At 41.9% G+C, this 18628-nt stretch overlaps 7 protein-coding genes and 1 non-coding gene across 14 annotated transcripts; 5 read left to right on the top strand and 3 right to left on the bottom strand.

The window, feature by feature from the left end:
• The first annotated feature begins 2522 nt into the window (after nucleotides 1-2522).
• On the top strand, nucleotides 2523-4704 carry LOC6564053 (serine/threonine-protein kinase DDB_G0283821). Of its 7 annotated transcripts, none has more exons than XR_004365174.1 (7): nucleotides 2523-2620; nucleotides 2676-2869; nucleotides 2927-3364; nucleotides 3702-3779; nucleotides 3846-3923; nucleotides 3984-4408; nucleotides 4474-4541. XR_004365174.1 is itself a non-coding variant. In XM_032737287.2 (7 exons), the coding sequence occupies exons 1-7, from the start codon at nucleotides 2581-2583 to the stop codon at nucleotides 4629-4631; spliced, it is 1392 nt and encodes a 463-aa protein (XP_032593178.1). In that variant the 5' UTR covers nucleotides 2523-2580; the 3' UTR covers nucleotides 4632-4704. The 7 variants fall into 7 exon arrangements, 6 of the variants coding, with proteins under 6 accessions (XP_032593178.1, XP_043070916.1, XP_032593177.1 ...); XM_032737287.2 differs by having other exon boundaries at nucleotides 3858-3923; nucleotides 3984-4349; nucleotides 4422-4704; XM_043214981.1 differs by having other exon boundaries at nucleotides 3984-4349; nucleotides 4446-4704.
• Trnat-agu lies at nucleotides 3523-3596 on the top strand. The gene has a single exon. It is a non-coding gene; the product is annotated as a tRNA-Thr (tRNA).
• A 352-nt stretch (nucleotides 4705-5056) lies between the features above and the next one.
• Nucleotides 5057-6747, top strand: LOC6564055 (protein farnesyltransferase subunit beta). The gene is made up of 4 exons (XM_001990393.2): nucleotides 5057-5241; nucleotides 5313-5569; nucleotides 5629-6300; nucleotides 6369-6747. The coding sequence occupies exons 1-4, from the start codon at nucleotides 5143-5145 to the stop codon at nucleotides 6586-6588; spliced, it is 1248 nt and encodes a 415-aa protein (XP_001990429.1). The 5' UTR covers nucleotides 5057-5142; the 3' UTR covers nucleotides 6589-6747.
• A 484-nt stretch (nucleotides 6748-7231) lies between these two features.
• Nucleotides 7232-8373, top strand: LOC6564056. Its single transcript, XM_032736946.2, has 4 exons — nucleotides 7232-7368; nucleotides 7432-7599; nucleotides 7661-7869; nucleotides 7961-8373. The coding sequence occupies exons 1-4, from the start codon at nucleotides 7260-7262 to the stop codon at nucleotides 8345-8347; spliced, it is 873 nt and encodes a 290-aa protein (XP_032592837.1). The 5' UTR covers nucleotides 7232-7259; the 3' UTR covers nucleotides 8348-8373.
• LOC6563831 (28S ribosomal protein S33, mitochondrial) lies at nucleotides 8362-8863 on the bottom strand. The gene is made up of 2 exons (XM_001990395.2): nucleotides 8667-8863; nucleotides 8362-8612 (listed from the first exon to the last, which is right to left on the bottom strand). Exons 1-2 carry the CDS (start codon nucleotides 8787-8789, stop codon nucleotides 8391-8393), a joined length of 345 nt encoding a protein of 114 aa, XP_001990431.1. The 5' UTR covers nucleotides 8790-8863; the 3' UTR covers nucleotides 8362-8390.
• Nucleotides 8864-9020: 157 nt separating this feature from the next.
• LOC6563832 (protein CLEC16A homolog) lies at nucleotides 9021-13776 on the bottom strand. Its single transcript, XM_001990396.2, has 11 exons — nucleotides 13266-13776; nucleotides 13056-13195; nucleotides 12778-12926; nucleotides 12569-12711; nucleotides 12421-12507; nucleotides 11540-12345; nucleotides 11128-11244; nucleotides 10595-11056; nucleotides 9983-10535; nucleotides 9555-9791; nucleotides 9021-9491 (listed from the first exon to the last, which is right to left on the bottom strand). The coding sequence occupies exons 1-11, from the start codon at nucleotides 13469-13471 to the stop codon at nucleotides 9158-9160; spliced, it is 3234 nt and encodes a 1077-aa protein (XP_001990432.1). The 5' UTR covers nucleotides 13472-13776; the 3' UTR covers nucleotides 9021-9157.
• Nucleotides 13777-13891: 115 nt separating this feature from the next.
• LOC6563833 (tetratricopeptide repeat protein 1) lies at nucleotides 13892-14955 on the bottom strand. Its single transcript, XM_001990397.3, has 2 exons — nucleotides 14300-14955; nucleotides 13892-14241 (listed from the first exon to the last, which is right to left on the bottom strand). The coding sequence occupies exons 1-2, from the start codon at nucleotides 14854-14856 to the stop codon at nucleotides 13953-13955; spliced, it is 846 nt and encodes a 281-aa protein (XP_001990433.1). The 5' UTR covers nucleotides 14857-14955; the 3' UTR covers nucleotides 13892-13952.
• Nucleotides 14956-15204: 249 nt separating this feature from the next.
• Nucleotides 15205-16792, top strand: LOC6563834 (methionine synthase reductase). The gene is made up of 2 exons (XM_001990398.3): nucleotides 15205-15362; nucleotides 15418-16792. Exons 1-2 carry the CDS (start codon nucleotides 15237-15239, stop codon nucleotides 16708-16710), a joined length of 1419 nt encoding a protein of 472 aa, XP_001990434.1. The 5' UTR covers nucleotides 15205-15236; the 3' UTR covers nucleotides 16711-16792.
• The last annotated feature ends 1836 nt before the right edge of the window (nucleotides 16793-18628 follow it).

Here is an 18628-nt window from a genome sequence, read left to right as displayed (position 1 = left end):
TGATTCTTTTTTATTTTTGTCTTTCTCATTTTCTTTTTGTTTATTTTATTTTTTACACTCGAGCCGAGAAACGTGAATCACTGCGAGAAGGCCTCGGTCAGCAATTGGTATTTTACAACAAACAGCGCTTGCGTCCTGGCTTATTTAACATAAATCGAATGGCTACTGGAATACACGTCCAGTCTTGGCCTTATCTGCTGCCTGCCTGGCTGTGGACACCTTGGTCCACCAGTCCAACAATGTCTGCTGCCAATATTCATTGAGTAAAGCGTGGAGACGACCTTTACAAGAATTGCTGAGCCCCAGAAGAGCCCCAGAAGAGCCCCAAGAGCTGGCCGACCGACGGCGCAGACAAATCACGACCCGAAAAATACATTTCAGAGGGCAACTGTCATTGGCAACAGGACGAGAGTCCAACAACAACAACAACAACAAGAGCAGAAACAGAAACATCAGTGGACAAGTTGTGGCGGGGGCGCTGGACAAGTTTTTCACACCTCAAAAGCCAATGCTGACCCAACTAATAAGCCAAGCCAAGCACAACTGCAGCTAACAGTGAAGAGACCACAACAACAACAACAATAGCAACAACAGCAACAATGTGGCATAATAAATAAAAGCCAAGTAGCTGCCTTAGAGTCTGCCTCTGAAAGTGGCCAAGTCTTTGTTGCAAACACGTTTATACGTTTGCCTTTATTGCGATAACAAAGGCCAATAAAGCACTAAATCGACCCTGTTGGACTAGCAAAAGAAATTCCAATTTGAATTCTATTTTCGTGCTCAACAAAAAGTATACAATTTGAACATAAATTCAATTAGAAGTTGCATAGCTGACTTAAGGCATGCATAATGTGGCACGATCTATTAAATATTAAATGCATGTGCTGAAATAGCCCTAAGACAATTATAGAGAATAATTATTGCTTCATTTACAAAACAATACATAAGCTAAAGTAATTAGAATAAAATATTAAATAGAAAAAAATTATTTCTTAAAATAATAAATAAGTTTAAATAGTCTTAAGGCAACTAGAATAAAACAGAGAAATAATAAATAAAAAATAATTATTTCTTAATTTACATAATAATTCAGAAAGACCCTTTAAAACCAGCAAAAATATAACTAGAAAACAACTAGAATAATTTATTAAAAAGAGAATAACTATTTCTTAATTTACATAATAAGTCGTAAGCTTAAATAGTCTTAAGGCAACTGAGTTAAAAAAAAGTAGAGAATTATTATTTACAAATTATCATAAGCTTGTTAGGATAATGAGTCAGTAAATATGCTTAAGCCGTAAGTTAACTGACAGAAAATAAGTTTACGGCACAAGGCTTGTGAAAAGAGAAGCGAAAATGTTGAAGATCATTAACTGATTTTTTATCTTAGTCATAAAATAAATGGAAAAAGTTTTTAGGAAACTAAACCAAAAGGCAGAATATATAAAAAAATGTTAAGCTATTATTATATTCCTGCCAACCTTCAAGATAAATACCATAAAGATAAGATGCAGAAATCGTATAGCAAAACTGCTATAATAAACTTCTCAACAGACAGATTTGCCAGCAGATTTGAAACAAGCAGCTAAACTAACAAATTCAATTGTAGACTTTGTGCATATTGCAATAAGTGTCGCATAAACGAGGTATGACTGTGAGTACGAGAGTTTGGCGACTTGGCGACTTGGCAAGTTGGACCTGGTTGGAGGCTGGCCTGGTCTGCGATTTTCACAAGTTGATATCGCAAACACAAAATGTTAATGAGCAATTTCGAGATGGTGCGAAGTGATTTCATTATTTAAACTTCTTTCTGTTGTTGTTGTTGTTGTTGCAGTTGCAGTTGCAGTTGTTGGAGCCCATGGTGCCTGTTGTTGTTACTTGTGTTTATTTTTTATATTATTTTTGTGGTTGGATTTCTTTTTTGGTTGTGTGTTTATATTATTACGAGTGGCTCATTGGGTAATGAAAGCGAAATAATTTTAATTGGTGCCCCAATGGCAGCACTTCTTCTTTCGTTCCACAAATTAATTATTTCCTGTCAAATTAGGTATTTTGATATTTTAGCATAAATTACGCTTTTTGGCACACAATGAATATGCAACACGAAAGTGTCACCTGCCGTAGCTGCTGCCGCTGTTGCACGTCCTCAGTTGCCACTTCAAAACATTGTTCCGCCGCATAAATTAATGGCAACAATGTTGATCAATTGGGTCGCATTTGATGATTAAAACATAAATTGCAATGGATGCAACCGACCCCTCGCATACATATACATATATGCATATATATTTCGTATGGATATCATATATAGGGGGCAACCTTAAAGGGGTTGCTGCTAAAATTACACTTAATTAAACAACGAGCCATTAGCGTTTTTCATTTAAAACTGAAAGGAGCGACGGCACAAGCATAATTGTTATCCTTGATCCCCTCGTAACATGCGCTGCAAAGCAAATTCAGTCAAGTTTTTCTTATGTTTTTGTATTATTGAAAATGTTACAACAGCAGCTGCTTTATGTTATTGTAATATATAGCAGCATACACAGCATCTACCCGACTTGCACTGTGACGCGCATAGATATGCGAGAGCCCCGTGATAATGATATAGGACTCATGTTTGGTAAGCCTTCAAAGTTTACGCGCAGCATTCGCAAGTTTAAATCTTCAAACGGTAGATGTGACTGTCTGCAATAATGATAAGAACGATATCGACTCGGACATGTTGGAGCTGACAGTGAACTCAAATGGCATTTGCACATTGAATCTGCCGAATGGGGAACAGGTGGAGGCAGGTACTATTTTTGGCGGTGATTTGACGACAATTGAGCCGGGCAAGAGTGTTACAGTATCCCTGGTGTTGCCCACTGAGGTGCGTACAAAACTCAATTGGAAATCGTTGTATTTCTCCTAGCTGTTGTTGTTGCAGTCTGTTTACAATCGCGTTGGCAGCTGCCCAATCGCCATTTGGAGCATGAATCATGAAAACGGAAGGATGGATCAAATTAGCCAAATTTTACACTTTGATACGCGTTTCGAGACACTGGATCCGAGCGCTCAATCGCTGCGCAGACGCACGGATTTCGTTGACTGCAACAACTGGGACAAGGACTACTTGCGCAATTGCACGCCCGTCGACTGTGAGGAACGGTATTTTGGGCAGCGGAGCTTCTACAATCGCATAACGGAACATTGTGAGCCAACTCCGGCCTCTTCTTCCAGCGGAGATATGCAGTACAATTACTATGCCAACGAGTGTGTCGAAACGCAAACGGTCATCACAGAAAAAAAGATTGAGCAGCCAGAGACGAGCACGGAGAGTTATAATATCTTTGAGTTGCATCCCTACGGTGGAATGAGGCGAAATGTAAGTGCAACTCACAGTGTCGCCATCTACACAAAATAACATTCATTGTTTAGTGCGCCATCTAGCGTTTAAAGTTTACAGTGAGGCAGCTTTACGTACTTGGCATTAACAGTGCGTTGCTTTGCTTTAGTAGTTAAGTTATTCAGCAATGTGCCAGTGGCGCCGTGGCTTAGTTGGTTAAAGCGCCTGTCTAGTAAACAGGAGATCATGAGTTCGAATCTCGTCGGGGCCTATTGTGGAAACCGCAATTGATAAAATTGTGTTCTTTTTTTAACAAATATTTTATTTTATATTTTTTAATATAATCCCAAATATCTAATCTACTACTTTTAACTAGCTGCATATTATTGAACACCATACAAATACAGATACGGTGACAAACAATAAAATGGAAATAATGAATCTAAGTCATGTGGTACGACAATTGTAAAAATATGTGTAATCTAAAAAACTATTATTTTTAATATATTTTATTAATTAGCTGCATACTCAGAAACACCATGGCAATGTAAGTACGTCGACCGAGAAGAAAATGGAAATAGCCAATAGCAGTCAAGTGGTAAAGGAATGCGATTTTCCAAACAAACTTTCCCTCGAGGATTTTAACAATTGTTTTCAGCATCTACCATACGCAAAAATAAATACATCTGCCACAAGGAAATTGAAGAAAAAGATGTCACCAAAATCTGAATTGCGAAACTTTTACTACGCTTGGTATATGCCCCTGAATGCGGAGAGCAACTTGGGGAAAGACAATAATAATAATAATAATAATAGCGTTGATGGTGGTGATACCAGCAGCACATCATCAGGACCTGATAGTAGTAACACTATCGATGTGGATCCGGACCACACATTGGAAAACATTAACAATAGCAATAGTGGGAGTGTAATGGGAACATCGCAATCGAATAATTTTCGCCATCTGCTAGCCTCGTATAGTGCAATGGAGTGGCTGATAATGGCAATGGAAATGCTGCTCCTCGTGAGTTAATGTCAACCAGATTAGGTATATATATTGAGTGAGGCAGCATTTGATAATCGGTAATTGTTGCAGATCTTATTGGTCATTATATTACAGATCATAATCACGTTACTCATCTACACAGTGGTGTGCATTTGCCTCTACATTCTTCTGGAAATAATCGGCGAGATAAAAACAAAGAAGGCAAGCAGCAGTCATTTAGGTAAGAAAATGATGCCACGACACAGAAAAGACATAAACTATGTTACGACCTCAGCTAGTTTATTGTCACTATTAAAATGACTTGTGAAATTCTTATTAACTTATGTATGTTTAGCTTTAAAGTTGGTGCACATTATTTTTATAATTAAATTTAATTTTTTTGTCAATTTAATTATTCAATATACGTTGGTGATGCATTTACTGCCGTTAATCTTTGTCTTTCGATATTTGGTATCGCTCGTGCTTTTATTATTAATAATCGATAGCTATTAAGTGCTCTGTTAAGCCCCCATCACCATATTTTTGGAATAAAGCGGCTTGCCAATGTAATTGTTTTCTTATTATTTGTTATTCGTACGTCATTTGACAATCAATTGTTATTTCGGGCAGTTAACAATTTGGCCGAATGTTAAGCGACTGTAAGCAAGAAAACATCTGATATTGTTTATTTTGTCAAACGAACCAGTTGAACGACAAGCAGGTTCATTTGAACAGTTCAGTGAGTCGTTGGGGCAAACATATCACGAACGGTTCGATAGGGGCACAACTTTAATTGAAATTAATTCTACATTTAAATTTGGTTACCAAAATAATGTTGTCGCTGGACGAGCTACTGTTCCGCAATTTTGAGGACCTAAAACACTTTAAATTCGACGACGAAAAGCACTCCACAATCACATCCAGAGAACAGGTGAGTAATTGGCACGCTGACAACCACAAAAACGTAGATAACAAAAACAAAAAATAATAAAAACTTTGCAGCGAAAAACTGAAGAGTCTGTGGAGAAATGCTACGATCGCTTCAACCATGTACAATTTACAAATCCGGGTGCATCCCAGCTAAATCGCACACAGCATCTGCAGTATTTGGAAATTATGCTGCACAAACTGCCGTGGAACTATGAGTGTCTGGACAGCAGTCGTCCCTGGTGCATCTATTGGATACTGCAGTCGTCGAAACTGCTCGGCTACAACTACGACGACAAGTATCTCGAGGACATCGTTCAATTTCTCATCAAGTGCGTCTCCAATTATTCCCTTATTGATATCACCTAATATACGTATTCTTTTTTCATAGATGTCGGGCACCCACGGGTGGGTTTGGTGGCGGACCCGGACAATATGCTCACCTGGCGCCAACCTATGCGGCCGTCAACAGTCTGTGCATCATTGGCACCGAGAGCGCATATCGTGCCATCGACCGGGAGTCACTTGTGAGGTTTCTGTTCAGTGTGCGCGATGTTGACGGCTCCTTTCGCCTGCACGTGGACGGTGAGATAGATGTGCGTGGCACCTATTGTGCCATCTCCTGCGCCAAGCTAACCAACATGCCCGAATCGATCTTAAGCGAATTATTCCGCGGCACGGCGGATTGGATTGCCAGCTGTCAGACATACGAAGGTGGTTTTGGTGGCGCGCCCGACTTGGAGGCGCACGGTGGCTACACGTTTTGTGGCATCGCCAGCCTGGCGCTGCTGAACGAGGCTGACAAGTGCGACAAGAAGGCGTTGCTCCAGTGGACACTGCGCCGCCAGATGAGCTACGAGGGTGGCTTCCAGGGACGCACCAATAAGCTGGTTGACGGCTGCTACTCGTTTTGGGTTGGCGCCACCATTCCCATCACGCAGGCCACGCTGATCGGTTCATCCAGGGACATGGATCAGACGCTGTTCGATGTTGGAGCGATGCAGGAATACATTTTGCTCTGTTGCCAGAAGCCAAACGGCGGCCTCATCGATAAGCCCGGCAAGTAAGTGGATGGCCCCCCAAAATCCCACTCACAACTATTTCCAGTCTTAAAAACTACTTCGATTTCAGGCCACAAGATCTTTATCACACTTGCTATACGCTGAGTGGAGTTTCGATTGCACAGCACTCGGAATGCGCCCATCAGCCCCAGGTGCTTGGTGACCCTGTGAACAGTCTTTTGCCCACCCATCCGCTCTTTAATATACCACCGAACTCAGTGGCTGATGCCCTCAGATATTTCTCAAATAATTCCAACGCAAAAGATTCGGCTTACAACGAAAGTACCTGAAGAACGCAGTGCTGAACGATGTACATACTTAAATAAACGAAGAGAGATAAAGTGGGCAATCAAATATTTGTAACTTGTACTTGTACACAATACTAAATTTTCTTAATGCAACTGAATTATTTTCGAAAATTATACAAAAGTTCGCTTATTGAATGTTAATGGGTTAGCGGCTCTTTTAAATGTGAAAAGGGTATTTTCAAGCGAATTTGTAGTAGAACAGGTTAAATGCTGTTAAAAGTATTCACTAAAGAAATTCATCCTACCAACAAATATGTACACTTTTATTTATTTAATTTACTATCAACTAAAGACAGTCGACACAAAATAATACAAAAAGTAAAAAATATATTAAGTTAAATTAAAAATAAAATTTCCTATTGAGTTTAAATTAAAAAATATATATATAAATATTTATAGCACGTATGCACAACACTTCTTGATTGCAAATTAATAGCTAAAATTTGTCATATTCAAACTAAAATCACATTCAATATTTTTAAAAAAATGTTTGCACAACTGTTATTATCTCAGCAGTTCTGTTAAATATGGAGTCAAGTTAACAGTGACTGGAGACGGGGTGAATGGCTACGTTCACAGGCGACTGCCAACTGAAGATTTGTATTTTAAATTCACTTGTTGCTTTGGTAGCTGCAGCTTCACATTGAAACTACATGTTTTCCAGTCATCGGCATTTAAAACGCAAGACACCAGCGGAGGGCATTGATCGCCGGGAATATATTGCCCACTTGGTGGATGAATATTACACATCCACAAACGTTGGTTAGCATTTAAAGCACCAACGCCGGCACTATTCTATTAATGATATTGAAATATCTATTGCAGAGGCACTCGAACAGGTTACTGCTAATTTAGCCAATTTCGCCTACGATCCCATCAACTGGGCCCATTTACACGAGGCAGATGCGTTGGACGTGTTTGTGGCTTCGTTAGACACACAGAATCCAAATCTTCAATTGCATTCGATTGCAGCGTTGTGTAATTTTTGCTTGGGTCAGTTTGCAAGATGTGCTACAGTTCTTCCGATTTGTTGTAACTTTCTGTGAAATTGCAGACAAAAACGCCGCCAAATTCATTATAGAAAATATAGCCATAATCCGGGAAGTGCTGCTGCGCAGTGAACACTCTGAAATTGTGCTGCACAGCCTGGCGCTCCACTATCAATTGCCGAGCAGCGGATTGGGCAACAAGGAGTTGCTGGTGACGCCTCCATTACTCAAACGTGTGCAGCACTGGCGACAACAATCGAACGACGAACGCGTTGTTCAACTGTGTCACGTATTTCTCGAGGATTACGGCAGTCGCACCGAAATCACAGAGCTAGGCAATGCTCCTCCTCCAGCTGCGTCGCCAGCTATGCAGCCAAGCTCGAGCGAGAGTGCAGCAGGTGCAGGTGATAAAACGCTTCACACAGCACGATCTTGAGACATTCGCGCAATTCACCGGAGACTACAACTACATACACAGCACGGATATACCAATCGATGAGCGTCGTGTTCATGGTGCCCTATTAAATGCAGTTGTGGCTGGCATTATAGGCACCAAATTGCCAGGACCAGGCACCGTGGTGCTGGAGCAGAACTTCAAATTCCTCAAACCCTGTCGCATTGAGACGGACACCGTGGTGACGGTGCGTCTACTCCAGGCACGCAAAATATCCACTGTGGAGTATGAGTGCCGACAGCACGACGATGTCGTCTTTGCGGGCAATGCCAAATTGTTAACGCGCAAAGAGAGTTAATAAATTCATATATATAATGTTTAGCATATTTTTTTTATTACATCTATTTCTTGGAGGCACGTTTGCCCTCGCCCTTTTTGGGCGGCGCCTTGCCACGCAGCTTGCGCAAGCGTTTCATTTCCTCCTTGAAGTCCTGATGCTCATCACGGAAGAGTCCATATTCGCGCAGATTCTTCATCAGCAGATGCGTTTCCACATGCCGTGGATACCAGTTGACCACATAGTCGCGCTTCTGTATGGGCTCCTCGGCGAACATGCGAACTACCTAAAAGAATATCATTATTGGTATATTTTATTGATGAATATTTCTATGTGCAACCTTCATGGATTTGTCGTTTGTTGTGCGCGCCACTTCGCCAAATATGCGATTCGATAGATAATTCATGCGGCTCGCGTACTGTGTGCCGAGCTTAATAAGCTCACTATATTTGTACGAGGACATTTTAAGTCAGCTCAAGTGTTTTATTTCGAATATTTCCACAAAAGTTAGGGTTATGTCATTCCGCCGACAACACACAACAAGAAGAAGCTGTGCAGCGATAAGACTATATATCGACCACAATCGATTATTTTGCAAGTCGATAATTTCTGTTAACAGCTGTTAATTGAAAAATAACGAGTTCTTTTACGAATATTTTTCTATTCCCTTGCATTTATTTGAACACGGTTGAAATACATCAAATCAACTATTATTTGTTAATGAAAACTAAAAATAACATTAGTTGGAATAACAAAATTGTAGCGACAATTCAATTCTCCCGTACAGGTGACAACATCATAGCAATACTTAACTTTTTGTTTTAATTAAAGTTAAACCGTTTCAATGGTGCCGCGACCTTTGCGTCTGCTTTCCGCAGCTCCATCAACATCATTGCCTATGAATGAAGTCTCCTCCGAGCTCTGGACCGGCAGCACTTCTCTAGCTATGGTCACACCACCATTCAATTGGCTCAAAATGGCATTAGTGCCGATTAAGGACGGTTCCCGCGGCGAACCACTGTGCACCGATAACTGATCAAGGTGCAGCGTCCGAGAAGAGGGCGTCTGCGAACGTGAGGATGGTGAGGGATTACCCGCATTGCTGCGCGAGTGAGGACTGTTATTGCGTGAGTGTGGGAAGTCCTCTAAAGGGATTTCCTCCGACCTATCAGAAGAAGCAGTTAGTCATGTTATAATTGATAATTGAAGATTGACAAGCTATTCGCACCGAGGTCTTGGCATACGTGGACTGCTTTCACGGGATCGATTCCCAGAACTGCGCGCCTGTGAGTGTTCTCTGGACTGCGAAGAGCTGTGGCTGACACCGCTCACACTTGGCGAACGATCGCGATCCCGATCCCGATCCAGTGCAGCACTGTTTGGCCTCAGAGACGATGGTGAAGTAGAGGAGCCTGGGGCATGAGGACTGCGACGACGTGAGCGGCTACCGCTCTCATTTCGTATGCTAAAATAATGTTAGTTTTGTTAGTCTTGCACTAATATTAAATATTGTGGTCGCTCGAAAATTAGAACACTTTGGTTTCTGAGTTTCTGATTATAATTTGTAATTGTACCTTTAATTATAATTTCCGAGGAACACACCATATAATAAGACACTATATTGATAATACTATGTACGATGCATTGACAATTTACCCTTCGAGCGATCGATTTTGCGCCATCTGAGTACGACTGACGCCGGCGGTATTATTGCTGCGGAGTACGGCTGCAAAGCCGGGCACCCGATTCGCCGATAGACTGACGCCCTTTTGAACCAGTCGGACATTGGCTGGATGCGATGAGGTGCCGGCCACCGGATACAGTGGCGAATCCAACTGGCCGGGCAGCTCAATAAGCTGGGCGATCTGATACATTTTCTTCTGGCGCGCCTTGCTCCGTCCCTTCGTCAGCCGCTGCTTGGCCGCCATGCAGCGAATGTGATCGTCGAACAGAAATTTGGCCGAGAGTAACGGCGTCCGATTGTGGGTGACGCCGACGCGATGGACGGTGATGTGCAGGCAGCGTGAATCATCCTTATCGCCCTGCACCTCAACGTCTTGCAAAAATCCGACAAATTTGGCAACGCCCCAACCCAACAGTTTGGCATCGGGCTCCACGAGTATCAGCTGCAGGGCATCGATGACAAGAAATCGCCGCTGCTTGGCATTCTCCTTGGACACAACCGTACAGGCAATCAAATCGCTGTTGTCTACAAAAGATGCATCATTTAAGCAAATGAAAAACTGCAATTTCAAACACACAACTCACTCAGATCGAGCACATTCTCCACCTGTACCAGATTGACGACATTCGTCAACGGCAGAAGCGATTCCTTCTCGTTCAAAAACTTTTGGCACGTGCGACGCAACAAGAAGTAGACGCGTATGGCTCGACGAGCCTTCTCCACTTCGCCGCAGGGCAGACGACGGGTGAAATCGATGCGGGTGAGTGGAGTGCCCGTGGGCGGCAACAGAATTGTCGAGTCATTGCACAGAAACTCCACTCTCAGCTCGGTTTTGTGCATCTCATTGTACTCATCCTCGAACAGATCGAGGAATATATCCTCCGATTTGTAGAAGTTACGCAACACAACCATCGACTGATTGCGTGCACTGAAGAGCAATCCCTGCTGCGCTGGGGTTATGCAATGTGTCTCATCCGCCGTAGGCTTGGTGAAGGTCAACAGCAGCTCCAAGGCAATCTCAACGGTGATCAAACGTATGCGACACGCTGCACACGGATTGAGAGGATTACAATTAATAAACTAAGTCTGTAGGTAATAGAAGACTTCTTCTACTCACATGGTTGACTGGATTGGGTGATAATGTTGAGCAAATGCTCAATTAGCGATGTCTTGTAGCTGAAGGAGCCACGCATCGACTTGGAGAGCACCTGTTCGAACCACTCGCTCTTCATGCCTGTGAATAGATATCGATCGAAGAATTTCGTTAATAACAAAGTTGCACAACTCAAAATATAATAATATGGGTAATGAAACAAGTTACATACCATCTGGTACAGGGTGCCATAATGTTGTTAAGCATATTATTATTATTATTAGTATTATTATTTGTTAACACCACACACAAAAAGCATGGAAATGAGCGGAGAGAGAGAGAGAGATGAGAGAAATACAGAGTTTTAGCCGAGAGCCGAGCAGCTGGTGTGGATGCGTAGCTGTATCACCAAAAATTCGAGCACCGACGAACTCACCTCGATTGTGGGACATGGCGTAGATGAGGCAGAGGGACAACAGCGCCAGATAGTCATTTTCTGTGCAGTCGAGTGACTGCAGCACGGTGTCCAGAAACGGCTTGGCCAGCTGCGGCTCAGCAAATGCCGGCGTTGAAGTCGACTGCTGCAGCCGCTGTTTCTCCTCGTCGGTTATGTTGCGCAGCCGGTTGGCTGCAGCCTCAGCCACAGTTTCAATGTTCTGTCTGCTTGTGGGCGATGATGCTGTTGCTGGCGTTGATTCAACGCCGCTATCCTCGCTGACCGCATCTGCGCTGGAGCTTGCGGTGCCATGTCCAACGACCGTGTCCAGTGTCTGCTCGAGACTCTCGTGTGGCTCCCCAAAGCCAGGCACGACCACCTTTCGATGCTCCACATACGAGTTGAGTATCTCGGCAGCGCCCTCTTTGAACACGCTGTGATCGCCATTCATTATGACCCAGGCCAAGGCATGCACGAGCGGCGCATGTGTGATAACCAGAAATACCAGAGACAACAGATAGAGCGCCACAATTGAGCTGACACGCGGATTATGCATCTCCTGTATGTCGATGTTCACATTGCGATTCAGCACAGCCGCCAGATTTTGGGTAACCACTGCCAGCGATGGTGGCGGTGGCGCCGGCGTCAATGAAAATATATACAAAGGTACGAAAAGCTTGTGCAGCAAATGTTCGGTGAGCACGGCATTCAGATCCGTAATGTCCAGCAGCAGGATGTCACTCAAGTAGTGCAAGTGATCGAGATGCTCGGCAACCAAATTCGAAAGCTTCTGATTCGATTGGTGGCTGCAGGAAGAAGAGAAAAGTATTAGTTATAATAAAAGTAAGGGATCACTTTTGAATCCCGTTGCATCTACTCACTCAATATCTGTGCGCACGCAAGTGTCCAGCTCCAATATGTGCTTGCCAATGAACCAGACCAAGTTGCTGAAATAAGGCGCCGCCGTTCTGCAGGATTATAAATACATTTAAATACATTGTTTCTTTTGTAGGGTTTTTATCCGCTTACTTGTCTCTAATAAAACGCAACATGCTCGCATTTTGCACCTTGTAGACATTCAGAGAGATTGTACGCACAGCTATGCGCACCATCGATTCCGGATGGTTGAAGAACTTAATGGCCTCCGTATAGAGTGGAAAGTCATTCGTGTGCTAAATATGAGAAGACAACAGATTCATTAAAATATTATATTTAATTACGCCCAGAATAAAGCCCACCTCGTTATAGAAAAAGTGTATAGTGTGTGGATTCAACTTGAGGCTTAGCGTCTTTAGGAAGAGTATGTAATAGCCCATGACATCCTCGTCGGAGAAGTCAAACTTGTGCACCATTATGGAATTCACATGGTTATTACTCAGCAAATAATCTGCAAGCAAACAAAATTAAGATTAAATTAGCAACTGGCTAATCGATATTATTAATTACACACAACTGAGCAATATGATAATTTAAGCTATATATTATATATGAATGCGCAGAGTAATTGTTGACGTACACAATGAAGTCTCTTTCCGGATGTTCTCAAAGAGAATGTTGAGGGTCTGCAGCAGTTGGACGCAAACGTAGCTGGAGCCGCCGCTCTTCTGGCGCATTATGTGGAGAAAGTACGCCAACATATTCTTCTCCAAAAAGAAACTGAAAAGCGAAAGCGAATGCAAAGCAATTATATCACAATGAAAATCCCGCAAATACGCCACAAACTCACTCAAAGACCAACGTGTCATGTTGATCGCCCCAGATGAGAATTTCGGCAATGCAGCGCAAGGATTCAACAAGTAGACCGCGATTGCTTTCCGAGACGGTTGTGTTCTTCTCCAAAATGCTGTACAGGTACTTTAGGTGCTCCAATGACAACCGATTCTTGGGGCGGCCACCCCAAGGGCCACCGAACCAGCTACGACTGCGAAACATTGTTATACACACAACACACGCAACTTCAACTGGATGCACTCAATGCTAAATTATATTATAGCATTTGTCTGCCAATTGTTATTTACAGCGTCATAAAAAGAAGCACAAAAGACTTTGCAAATAGGTCATTTGGCACTAGAGCGATCTGCAAATTGCAACTGCAATACTGCTAGTCGCGAATGGCGCACAATAATTAGCGTGCTTCCAAGCGAAACGAAATCAATTTTGTAATTTTTTTAACGAAAAAAAATATTTTCAATTTTCAGTAAATGAATCTGCTTCTTGCGTTTTTGGAGCGACAACAGCAGGCGTCAAAATCAGCTGTTTATCGAACGCGTGGTCGGTCACACTGCTGTTAAAAAAAAAAAAATAGATGCATGTACACACTGGCAACCCAGCTGAGCGGCAACAATTTCCACATGCATTTTACATGTTTTGAACTTTATTCTCAGAATTTCAACAAACATGACAGTAATTGATATTAACTATTATTCTGATTAAAATTAATGGAATACGAGCCGGAATTGGGATCCTGTTGCATTTGAAAATTGGCAGTGGACAAACCAAACGGTTTCAAAATCATATCCCCCAATCCCTTCAGCCCATTCAACATATCCGCCTTCAGCTTCTCGTTGCGCGCATTGATTACGGCGGGCAGGCGAGCTTGAGCCTCTCGCGCCTCACGCTGACCCGGATCGATTTCGTTGACGCGCTTATAATCCGCCAGAGCCTCGTCCGGTCTGTCATCCTGCTCGTAGAGTTTGGCGCGTCTATTAAAAGATTTTCTCATTAATACTTAATTTGATCAAGCTATTTAGAATTCTCAACCTTAATAACGCTCGCACATATTCCGGATACAGGTCGATGGCTTTGGTGCAGTCGTCAATGGCCGATTTGTTGGCCTCCAGTTTCATTTTGGCCGCTGCTCGATTGCCAAAGAGCACAGCACGCTCCTTGCTGTTGCTGGATGGACAAATGTTGAGAGCTTCTGTGTAAATCTCCACGGCACGTGCAGGCTCATCGTTCTTGAAGAGTTCGTTGCCTTCCAGTTTCAATTTGTCCGCCTGCTCTTTGTTGGCAGCCAATTGCTCAGTGCTCATATCTTTTTCCCGCAGCAACAACTCCTCCATGCTCAGCTCTCCGTCGGGCTGCAGCGCTTCTTTTTGATTATCATCGTCCGCTCCATCGTTGCCACCCGGCGCACCCGTCGCTTTCTCCTTCTCATCATCATTGTCATCCTCGAGTCGTAGGTTGGTATTCTTTTCTATTATTTCGTCTATCAATTTATCCTGCTCTGTTGATTTTGTTGTGACTTTGTGTATGGGCGATACGGGCTCACTGAGCGCATCCTGGAAGTCGTCCTCACTGCCCGCCTTCTCTGCCATATTGTTCTCGCCTTGTTCCCAATCACAATTTGTACTCGAAATTTCGTTTGCAATGATTTGTTCTATTGTGCGTCTGCAGATTTATTTATAGTTCGCGTAATGTGGGCACACTGGTGGACGGAGCTGATTGTTGCTCATATTAAATGCAGCAACACTCAACTAGAGGTGGGCATATTTAAATACAATGAAACGATATTTTTTGTGGCACATATCTGCATTTAAATACAATGAAACGTGATTTTTTTTTTTTTTTTGTGTGGCACATATATATATAACATTAATTAATTACTCCCTTAAATCTTTTCTCATTATTATTCTTATCTTGAATAGCATATTATTTTTGCACTTGCAAACTTCGGTCACACTGCGTAAACAACAACATGGTTGGAGTTGAGCACTCGGATAATCCACTTGTTGTGGATATTTCCGCATATATACTGACTGAATATGTGCCTGCCAAGCCATTGGAAAGCAATCTCGAAGTGGTCTTCTCAACCACCGACCAGGTAAGTCTATTAATTGGTCTTTACTGGTCTTACTCCTTACTCAACCATGTTGCAGGCTCTCTCTGAAAAATGTGGTCAGCTGAATTGTGGCGACAACTTAAAATTTCCATTTGCACGTGCCGGCTACGCCCCCACAGCAGTCTACATACAAGATGCCAAGGAGCTGGTGGTCGCCGATGCTGCAACGGAGACGAAACGTGTTGTGGAACTATCGCTAAATATTTCAAGTCTGGGCGAGTTTGACTATGAACCCGGAGACACTGTGGCCATACTGCCCAGCAATGATCCTCATGTTGTGGCGCAATTGTTACACCGCCTGGACATAGTGCAGCAGGCGGACAGCTACTGTCTAGTGAGACTCGCGCTGAACTGCGCCAAGAAGAGCGCCAAAGTGCCCGCTCATCTGCCAACGACATCAGCTAAAACTCCGCGGGAGATCTTGACAGATTGCCTGTCGCTGCATTCAGTGCTACAGAAACAGTTCCTAAGCGCCTTGGCGCGCTGCACCAGCGACTCAAAGGAGCGTGCTTTTCTCGCCAGTCTCTCCTCCAAGCAGGGCACCAACCACTATCAAACACTCATCTTGGAGCGAGGATTGTGTATGCTGGATTTGCTGGAGTTGTGCGCCAGTTGCCAGCCAACGCTGGCTCTGCTTGTCGAGCACTTGCCTCGCCTGTTGCCACGCCCATATTCAATATCGAACAGTCCCTTGGAGTGCTCCAAGCAGATGCTGCGCATCATTTACTCAATACGCACACACAAAGCAGGCGTCACCACCGCCATGTTGGAAGCCAAGATTAAACAGCATGAGGAGCAACTGCAGCAGCCAGTTAAGCTCTTCCTTTATCCACGCATACAGAACGCATTCCGCTATACAGATCAGGAGCTGACTGGCAATCAAATACTGATAGCTGTGGGCACCGGATTGGCTCCATTTCTTGGCTTTCTGGCGCACAAGCAACGTCAGCAGCTGGCCACAGGTGAAACCTGGTTATATGTGGGCGCCAAGACGCCGCAAGCGATGCTCAAGCAGCAGCAGCTGCTCGACTGGCAAGCATCCTCGATCCTACAGCGCTTAAGACTCTGCTATTCGCGTAGCTCGACGCCGGAGGAGCCGAAATATGTGCAACAACTGCTCGAAGAGGATGCTGAACAGCTTGTCGAACTGCTCCTGCAACCATCAACGATTTTGTATGTCTGCGCCGATGGTGCCAAGATATCCAAATCCATTGAGGAAGGCCTGCGTCGCTGCCTGCAGCTCGCCTTACATCTGGACGAGATGGAGGCAGTGCAGCGGCTCAAGGAGCTGCGGACGCAGGGCAAATATCGCGAAGATCTCTGGCTTTAATACAACATTCAATAATTCTGTCATTTGAAATGAATCTTTGCTTTTTAAATAAATATAAATAATTAGCTGGTGCTTGGACAAATTGTGCGCATTTATCTTTTGCAAGATAATTCGAAATCAGCTATTTCTAATGGGAATCCCCATTAATTATATCACTGACTGATGATTCAACAACAACTGAATTGAAAGAGTGATTTGGTCGAATAAGTAAATAACGATATATTTAACAACACAAAATAAAAATTACAGTGCAAACTAAAATAATACATACAATTGTGCGTATAAAATTGTAAATAACCGTTTGGTTAAAATGTGTGCAGTGTCTATTTATTTATAACTAAATATATGCATAATCTTCTCTCACAGCTCGCATCAGCTGTTATTTGTTTAAAATATATATATATATATATAATTGTTTTGTTTTTTGTTTTATCATAAATTGCAAAAAATTATTATAATCATTACAATTAAAATGTGTAATATATGTTTACGACTTAGGTATGCAAGCGAGTGCAACAAAAAAAAAGTATGAAATCTTATTGCATGGAATTTTACACTGTGCAAAACGAAAGCGGACTATGCGTGAAAGGAAAAAAAACGACTCTAACCATTGGATAAAACACATTTTTCGTTAAGTTCCGTTTTGCAGTAAGTTTTTGGATGTACTTATTATTATTATTATTAATATTAATATTATTGGCGTAAGTAATATGCATAATATGTATTTAAACTACATTTAATTGAAATAGCGCCAATTGTGTTTGTATCTATATTATGTATATATATAGATATATATATATGGATGCATGTGTGTATATATCTTTGCTTGTTTTTATAAGTTACGAATACAACGGATTAAGGATTTATCAAAATTTCTTGGATGACATACAGTTTTCTCATAGTTCATTTTGTTTTTCTTTTTTTTTACAATTGCAATAAAAATTGCGTATAAAAAATTTATGCTACCATTTTAAAGACTTAAGTTTCGTTTCGTTTAATTGTTATCATTGCCGTCTTATTTATCATAATCATCTATTATATTTGTTTCTTAAATCGTTTAAATGCGCTTGGGATTATGTATGTTCGGGTATGTCTCCGTTAACTGCCAACTTGGCTCAGAATACTCTTCTATATTCAATATATCCAAAATACTTTGCGTTCGTTGCCCTGCCTAATAATACACTGTCCAATAAGCGATCTAATCAAATAATGCTCTAACTTCTCTTTAAGCTCTAAATTATGCAAAAATGCATTACGTACTTATTTACTGAAAGTATTTTGTTTTGTTTTTTTCTTCTTCTTTTTTCCTTTATAGATAAAATTTAGAACACACTGCAAATGCAAGGCAAGATTAACGAAATAATAATAATTATCGGCTTGAAACTCATCTACATCTCTACTACAAAGAAAAAATGTAAATATTTAAATTTAAAATTGTATCATTAGTTTGACACCCTTGCATTGCATTTACAGTTAATTGGGTTAAAAAAGGACTTTTTAAAAAAATTTAACTATGACCGTTCTTCAGCAGCAGTCGTTGTTCTGAAATCTATGCCGGTCCTTGTGTGTGTGTGTAGGTTGTTAAGTGTAAACGAGTTTGAATAAGAACCGCTCACTACAAAGCTACTGGGTGTATTATAAACAAAAAATTGCTTATTTGTGTATATTTTAAGTAAACTAAGCACATTCGGCACACCGAAGATATGCATACTCTTTCCAGCGCAACGTTACACATTTCTATATATTTTTTCTAAACTGACAGTTCGATCAATTTTTGGAAAGAGTATTCAAATATTTCAACTAAATTGAATGAAAAACAAAGAGGCCAAAACGTAAACTCGACGACTATTTCGGCTAAGGTATACACATACATATTTGGAATTACAATTTTTTTCTTGTTTTGTTTTTCTCTCTCTCA

Source organism: Drosophila grimshawi, unplaced genomic scaffold (assembly GCF_018153295.1).
Source record: "Drosophila grimshawi isolate 15287-2541.00 unplaced genomic scaffold, ASM1815329v1 contig_311, whole genome shotgun sequence".
Lineage (NCBI taxonomy): Eukaryota > Metazoa > Arthropoda > Insecta > Diptera > Drosophilidae > Drosophila > Drosophila grimshawi.
This window is presented reverse-complemented; position numbering and strand designations above follow the sequence as displayed.